The sequence below is a fragment of the Thecamonas trahens genome, assembly GCF_000142905.1.
Source record: "Thecamonas trahens ATCC 50062 unplaced genomic scaffold supercont1.49, whole genome shotgun sequence".
Lineage (NCBI taxonomy): Eukaryota > Apusomonadida > Apusomonadidae > Thecamonas > Thecamonas trahens.
The window spans coordinates 278,973-286,481 of NW_013657631.1; the positions used below are offsets into that span (position 1 = coordinate 278,973).

A 7,509-nucleotide genomic window follows, 5' to 3' on the forward strand; every position below is an offset into this window, starting at 1 on the left:
TTGGGAGCGGTGGCAGGAGCGGTGGCTGCGCCAGTGCCTGCCACTCCACTTTCGTCGACTTGCGTGAGCAAGGAACGAGCAGCTGGAGCAAGCGAGCGAGCGAGCGAGCGAGGGCACGACACAGCAGGCTTGGTCTGTGACGTTGGTACTGACTGTGTGATTGAAAGAAGACACCATTTTGTACACGTTGTAGGTGTGCGTATGTCTGCGTTGGCAAGTCGGTCCGGAGTGAGCGAGGCCGAAGCAGCCGAGCTGGCGCGTGACCCGAGCCTGTGGCAGGAGCTGACAACCGAGGACGGGCATGTGTACTACTACCATGCGGTGTTGGACGTAACCGACGAGGACAAACCGCGGTGTCTCCGCGGCGGCGACGAAGATGGTTATGACGGCGCAGAGTGGGTCTGGGTCCCCGACGAGGTCGATGGCTACAAGGCCGGCAGAGTCCGTGGCTCGGACCCGGCGACAGGCCTGCCGCTCGAGGTCGACATTCTCGATGGTGAGCTTGTGGTTGTCCGCAAGAAGGACCGTGCTCGGTGCTTGCCACTCTCGCCGGGCTCGCTCCGCAAGAACCGTGACGACCTTGTGCAGATGGGCGAGATCGACGAGGGCATCATTCTCCACAACCTCAAGAAGCGGTTCATGGAGGATACCATTTACACCAACATCGGGCCGATTCTCATCATCGTCAACCCGTACCGGTGGATGAAGCTCTACACCGAAGAGATCATGGAGAAGGTTCGCAACCGCGGCATCCAGATGCTCAAGCCGCACATCTTCAACATTGCCGACGACGCTTTCCGGCAGTTGTCGGAGAAGATGGCGTCGGGCGAGAATCCGAATCAGTCGATCCTCATTTCAGGCGAGTCGGGTGCCGGCAAGACCGAGGCGACCAAGCAGGCGCTCAAGTACCTTGCGCACTGCGCCGGGTCGGGCGAGACTTCGGGTGTGGAGCAGAAGCTGCTTGCGGCGAACCCGCTGCTGGAGGCGTTTGGCAACGCGGCGACGCTGCGGAACCACAACTCGTCGCGGTTTGGCAAGTGGATGGAGGTGTTTTTTGACTCGCGGCGGCGGATTGTGGGCGCCAAGATCAACAACTACCTGCTGGAAAAGTCGCGTGTCTCGCACCAGATCGGCGGCGAGCGCAACTTCCACATTTTCTACCAGCTCTGCCAGGCGCGCGAGATTGCGGAGATGTACTCGCTGGGGCGGGCAGAGGAGTATGCGTTTGTGCGCGGGCGGACGGTCATCGACGACGCGCACTTTTCAGATGCCAAGGACTTTGCCGAGGTGCTGGAGGCGATGGACATGTTCAACATCAAGGAGGGCGCGGACCGGCAGTCGATTTTCCGGTTGGTGGCGGGTATTCTCCACTTTGGCAACCTTGAGTTTGCTCGCGATGACTCGGGCGAGGGCTCGCGCATCCGCAACCCCGAAACGCTCGCGGTCGCAGCCAGCATGTTCTGTGTGCCAGAGGCTGCGCTCGAGCGTGCGGTCTTGTTCCGGACGCTGACGTTCAAGCGGCAGGATGACGTCATTGTGCCGCTTACGCCAGAGCAGGCAGCCGACAACCGCAACGCACTGGCACGAACGCTGTACAACTCGATGTTCAACTGGCTGGTGGTGCGGGTCAACCAGGTGCTTGCGCCCAAGGGCGGAGTCGGCGGCCTCAACCTCATCGGGATCCTGGACATTTTCGGGTTTGAGATTTTCCAGAACAACTCGTTCGAGCAGCTCTGCATCAACTACGCTAACGAGAAGCTGCAGCAGCACTTTAACCAGCACACGTTCAAGATGGAGCAGCAGCTGTACATGGACGAGGGCATCAACTTTGAGGAAGTCAAGTTTGTGGACAACCAGCCGTGCCTGGACCTGCTCGAGCGTAAGCCGCACGGCATCCTCATCATGCTTGACGAGGAGCTGCTCGCGCCGTCGGGTTCTGACGATCGGTTCCTAGACAAGCTCAACTCACGGCACTCGAAGAAGACGGAGCGGTTCTCGATGGCGTTCCGGACGCCCAACACGTTCAACGTGGAGCACTACGCTGGACAGGTGACGTACGACGTGCGCGGGTTTCTGGAGAAGAACAAGGACACGATCGAGAAGGATCTGCTGACGCTTGTGCACGCGTCGACAGACCAGTTCATCCAGCACTTGTTTGAGTCTGTGGGCGCCGATTCCAAGTCGCGAAAGCAGAGTACAGCGTTCCAGTTCCGGACGCAGCTCGGGTCGCTGATGAAGGAGCTCCAGGCGACGACGCCGCATTATGTGCGGTGCATCAAGCCGAACTCGGTGTTCAAGCCGCGGATCTGGAGCGGGCGCGACTCGCTGCTCCAGCTGCGGTACTCGGGAGTGTTTGAGGCTGTCCGCATCCGGCAGACCGGGTTCCCGTTCCGGTACAGCCACGCCGAGTTTATCCGGCGGTACGGGGTGTTCAACTCGTGGGCGCGCAAGTCGAGCGAGGCTGCGACGTGCAAGGACATTCTGGAGAGCGTGCGCGGCGACTTTTCCGAGGTGCAGATCGGACGGACGCGCGTGCTGTACCGGGCCAAGATGCACCGTGCGCTCGAGGTGCGACTGTCGATCATTCTGCATCGGATGGCGACCAAGGCGCAGGCCGCGTTCCGTGGATTCCGGGCACGCAAGCTGTTTGCGCAGATGAAGAAGGTGGACGCGGCGATGCGTGCGGCGATGGCAACGCTGGACGTGGACACGCTCCGTGCAGCGATTTCCGAAGCACGTGCGATGTGGTTCCAACTCGGGGTGACAGACGAGGCGGAGCGGCTGTGCGCGCGGCTTGAGGAGGAGCGCGGGCTGAACGCGGCGATGGAGCGGCTGCGGACTGCTGGTGACCCAGAGGGCAACTACGAGGAGATTTTCCGGGTCATCTCGCGGGCCGAGGAGCTTGGGGTGGTCAACCCGGACATTGCGGTTCTGCGCGAGTCGATCCGGTCGATCCACGAGCGCAAGCAGGCAATTGTTCAACTTCGGCGCGGGATCAGCGAGTACTCGCGGGCCGACCTTGAGGCTGGGCTGGCGGCTGTGGCGCGGCTGGGGCTGAGTGCCCAGGAGCTTGTGGCGGCTGGACATGCAGCGCTGGAGCAGCTGAGGGCGGAAGAGGGTTTTGTGACGCTGGCGCAAGCGGCGCTCTCTGCCGGCCAAGCGAATGTAGGTGGAGTGCGGGATGCGCTGGAGGCTGGGCGGCGGATGGTGCTACGTACGAAGGGTGGCAAAGCGCTGATGGCAAAGCTGGAGGCTGTGCTTGCGGTGCGCGAAGCGCTTGTAGCGCGCGAATGGGAAGCGCTCCGGCGGGCTGTCGAGGCTGCACTGACGATGGGTCTTGGCGAGCTGGGGGACGTGGTTGCGGCACGCGAGGGGCTTGCGCTGCGTGAGCGAATGTCGGGCGTGGCGCGAGAGTTGAGCGCGGCGCAGGCGTCCAAAGTGCTGCTGACGCTGGAGGTGGCGCTAGCTCGTGCGCGTGAGCTGGAGATGGGCAGCTCGCTGTACTCGTCGTGGCGCGACGAGGTGGCGGATGCGGAGGCACAGGCAGCAGAGCATGCGTCGCTGGTCGGCGCGCTTGAGTCTTACACGGCGAGCAGCTCATCTTCTGTGGTAGGCCCACTGGAAGCAACGCTTCGTGCTGGCAAGGCGTTTGGATTTGTTGCGACGAGTGACGTAGAGCTGATGCAGCGCGGCGAGCTTCTGCTGCAGCTGCGGCGGCATCGCAGTGCACGCGAGTTTGAGGCGCTAGGCACCCTCATGGAGACGATCGAAGCGGCCGCAAACAGGGTGCAGCTCTGGAATGTCCACGACGAGGTGGCCGACGTTGTGGCTGGGCTTGAGCTTCGCGCGTCGATGGCGGCGCACGCCGACACGATTGCGGAGGCTGTTGCTGGACGCGATGCCGACGCGCTGCATGCTGCGCTTGTGGCCGCGGACGATGGCGAGCCGCTGCTGATGTCGACGTCTTTCTGGTCGTCCTGGGTCGACGAGGTTGCAAGCGGTGCGAGTTTCTTGGAGCAGCTCCGGGCGGTACTGCGGGGCTGGAAGCGGCGAGCTTGCCTGCGGGCGACATGGCCAAGTTTGAGAGCTCTGTCTCGGACGTAGCGCTGGGCATGGAGGCTGCCGTGAAGTCCGGACGCAAGCTTGGGCTAGTGCGCGAGGTCGACGTGGCGCTCCTCGAGTTTGTGGAGGAGCTGCTTGCACTGCGTCGTGGATTGTTTGACCGCAAGTGGGCGAGCATGCAGGCGAGCGTGCGGCGGGCAAGCGAGCTCGGGTTCGGCGAGCATAGTGATGTGAGCTACGTGCGCGACGGGCTGCGGCTGCGGGCCAAGATGAGCGGCGTGGCACAGCGACTGGAGGCTGCGACGCGGGTGGCCGATGCCGACGTGCTGGTGGACGAGCTCAACATGGCGGCGTCACTCAAGATGAGCTCGTCGTACTGGTCCAGCTGGCAGGATGTGGTGAGCCGCGGGCAGGAAAAGCTCGCTGCGCACCGCGCAGTGGTGGCAGAGCTCGATGAGGCGCTTAACGTGTGGCACGACGGCGACGTGGCGGCAGCGACGTCGGCGGTGGCGGCGGGCGAGGCGTTCGGGTTTGGGATGCCGGACGATGTGGCACGGCTGGCGCTGGCACGCGATGTGCTCAAGGTCCGCCATGCTGTAGCAAGCGGGTCGTGGCAGGAGCTTGAGGGCTTGAGCGGACCGCATGCGGAGCTGGAGCGCGCGCAGCAGATAGTGGCGGATCGTCGTGCGATGGCTGCGCTCGTGCCTACGCTCGAGCAGGCAGCGGCCGGCCGCAATGCGGCCGACCTTGCGGCAGCAATCCATGCCGGGCGCAAGCTGAAGATGGACACTGCAGAGTATTCCTCGTGGCATGCAGAGATGGCGGCGGCCAAGACTGCGCTAACAACGCACCGTGCTATTCTTGCCAGGCTTCGGAGCGCGAGTGCGGCGCGTGCGTCACTGCGGTCAGAGGGGCTAGCGGTTGCAGTGGCCGCTGCAGAGGCGCTCGGGTTGCGAAAGGCGAGCGAAGTGGCAGAGCTGGAGCGCGCACAGGTAGCGCTGCGGCTCCGTGTGGCCGAGTCGAGTGAGTCGTGGGACGAGCTCGCGAGTGCGTTGGACTCTGCGCTTGTGGTGCAGCTGGAGAACGAGGAGACGAAGCGTGCGCGTGCCGGGCTTGCGCGGCTGCGGCGGATCGACAAGCTTGCAGAGAAGATGGAAGCGGCGATGATGATGCGGCACACTGGAGTTCTTGCGCTCTGCCTGACTGTTGCGGCGGAGGAAGACATGGAGTGGAGCAGCTGGTCGCGGTGGCGGGGGCTTGTGGGTGAGGCGCGGGCTGTGCAGGCGCGGTCGGCGGAGCTGCGTGAGCAGCTGCGAGAGACGCTGGAGGTACCGAGCGGGACGAGCGGGCGGTCTGCGGCGTTTCTGGGCGCGCATGCTCGTGTACTCGACGAGGCGGCCGACTTTGGGTTTGAGCTCAAGGAGGACGTGGACCTGTTTGCCAGCTCGAAGATTGTGTACCTCGTGCGCGAAGCGTGGGCGAAGCAGGCGTGGGCAGAGCTTGAGCAGCACCTCAAGACGGCAGCGGCGTGTGGAGTGCAGTCGAGCGAGCTTGTTGTGGCGGTGGAGGCGCTGCACGAGTGGGCGCAGATGTCCGGGCTGGCGTCGCTGGTAGAGGCCGCGGTTGCAGACCGGGCCAACTACGCGCGCGGGACACTGCGGAGCGTGCTGGAGCAGGCACGAGGAGCCGGGCTGGAGGAGAGCACCGAGTTTGGTGAGGTGTACGCAGCGGCGGCAAGAGTGCAGGCCGAGGTGGAGGCTGTGGACGAGCTTGTGGCGAGCGGGGCGGAGGAAGGGTCTGTGGAGAAGCTCAGTTCTGCACTTGCGCGTGCAGAGGCTATCGGGTACGACGGCGGCGGACGGGTGGCGGCGGCACGCAAGCTCCGCGACGCACTTGCCGAGGCGTTTAACGAGGCCGAGCTCGGGTGCGCTGAGGGCGACGCCAAGATCCTGCAGGTTGCGGTGCGCAAGCTGAAGGCGCTGGGCGGTGAGGCCCGGCGGGTCTCTGACTACGAAGCCGAGCTCGCGATGTACCAGTACGAAGCCGGCGAGCTTGCGCTGGATGGGTACGGCGGGCTGCGAACACCGGAGGCGTTTGCGTCGACCAAGTGGTTCGGCAAGGCGGCTGCGGCTGCAGGGATGATGGAGTTTTCGGACAAGAGCCTTCCCAACTCGCTCGTGCAGCTCGGCGAGGCTGGCGAGGTGAAGACGGCTGTGGCGGCGTTTGATAAGCTGCTTGTGGTGTTTGGGCTCCGGCGCGGGTCGCGGAGCGCGGCGCTGGAAGCGCTGATGGCGTTGGGGCGGAGCGGGAGTGGGACGCTACTTGCGACAGAGCTTTGGCTGCAGGTCATCAAGCAGATGAGCGGACGAAGCGTGAGCGCGGCGGAGCGTGTGACCGGGTACGAGGTTCTGAGTGCTTACGCGGGCGCGTTTGCACCGTCGGATGACTTTGCGCCGTTCCTCGACTGGTGGCTGATGACTGCCGGGCGCGGCGGCGGCGGCGAGGCTGGGGCGCAGGTTTGCGCGTCTGTGCGCCGGGCGTTGCGTGCGCTCCGCGGCGGCGTTGGAGCGTCACGGTAAAGACCGCTTACGGTGCGCAGCGAGCGATGTGGGCTGTGAGTGCGACAGTGGACATCAGGTGCCCGCCGCAGTGCGGGCAACTCGATGATGGTGGTGGTGGTGGTGGCGGTGGGTGCCAAGGCGAGGCGCGGACCGGCTTGGGCTTTTTGGCAGGTGGCGATGAGGCAGTAGGGTTGGGCTTGCGCTTGCGCTTGCGCTTCTTCGGGTTGCGATAGTCGCTGGGCTCGCGGATCTTGACGTAAGGCCCGCCGCACGAGGCCTGATGGCGAGCCCACCAATTGTCGTTGGGTCCAGGGGCGCGATTCATGGAGCGCTTGACGATGCGGGCGCAGCGGCCCTGGCACTGCCACCAGTGAGTGCGAAAGTGGTTGACCTCGTCGTTGAACGAGTGGTAGACGGTGATGGAGAGGCCGGTGGCGGCGTTGATGCGGCGCATGTGCTGGCAGAAGATGGGCCCGTGGTCCTCACGATTAGAGACCGATGCGTCGAGGAAGAGATAGGCGTGGATCATCTCGTGAAGAAGGGTGGAGAGCAGATCGGCGCGAGAGCGGAACTGCAGCAGCTTCTCCGACAGCTTGATGGTGCAGCCACCGAGCGGGCCTCGCCACTCGCAGAGGCCTGCGCAGAGAGTCATACGCTTGGACCAGACGACCGAGACGCCCGACTCTGCCAGGCGATCCGAGAAGAAGAGGCGATCAAAGTGGAGAAAGAGGTCGTGGACGGGCGTGGCCACGTCGAGGGTCCACGATGCGACGCCCGTAGCCGTGGACGAGGCAGGAGGAGACGGAGGAGGGGATGGTGAGTGGGTCAGATCGATGATGGACATGGTGTGGGTGGAGGGGGTAGAGGCATGGGTGTGGTGGGGGGG

At 64.3% G+C, this 7,509-nt stretch overlaps 2 protein-coding genes across 2 annotated transcripts; one reads left to right on the forward strand and one right to left on the reverse strand.

Moving 5' to 3' along the window:
• Positions 1-71: 71 nt before the first annotated feature.
• Positions 72-6,641, forward strand: AMSG_08941 (myosin XI-2; the record flags this gene model as incomplete). The annotated part of the gene is made up of 2 exons (XM_013899015.1): positions 72-4,000; positions 4,048-6,641. Exons 1-2 carry the CDS (start codon positions 202-204, stop codon positions 6,639-6,641), a joined length of 6,393 nt encoding a protein of 2,130 aa, XP_013754469.1. The 5' UTR covers positions 72-201.
• Positions 6,642-6,944: 303 nt separating this feature from the next.
• AMSG_08942 (uncharacterized protein) lies at positions 6,945-7,467 on the reverse strand (the record flags this gene model as incomplete). Its single annotated transcript, XM_013899016.1, has 2 exons — positions 6,945-6,978; positions 7,028-7,467. The coding sequence occupies 2 exons, from the start codon at positions 7,465-7,467 to the stop codon at positions 6,945-6,947; spliced, it is 474 nt and encodes a 157-aa protein (XP_013754470.1).
• Positions 7,468-7,509: the final 42 nt, after the last annotated feature.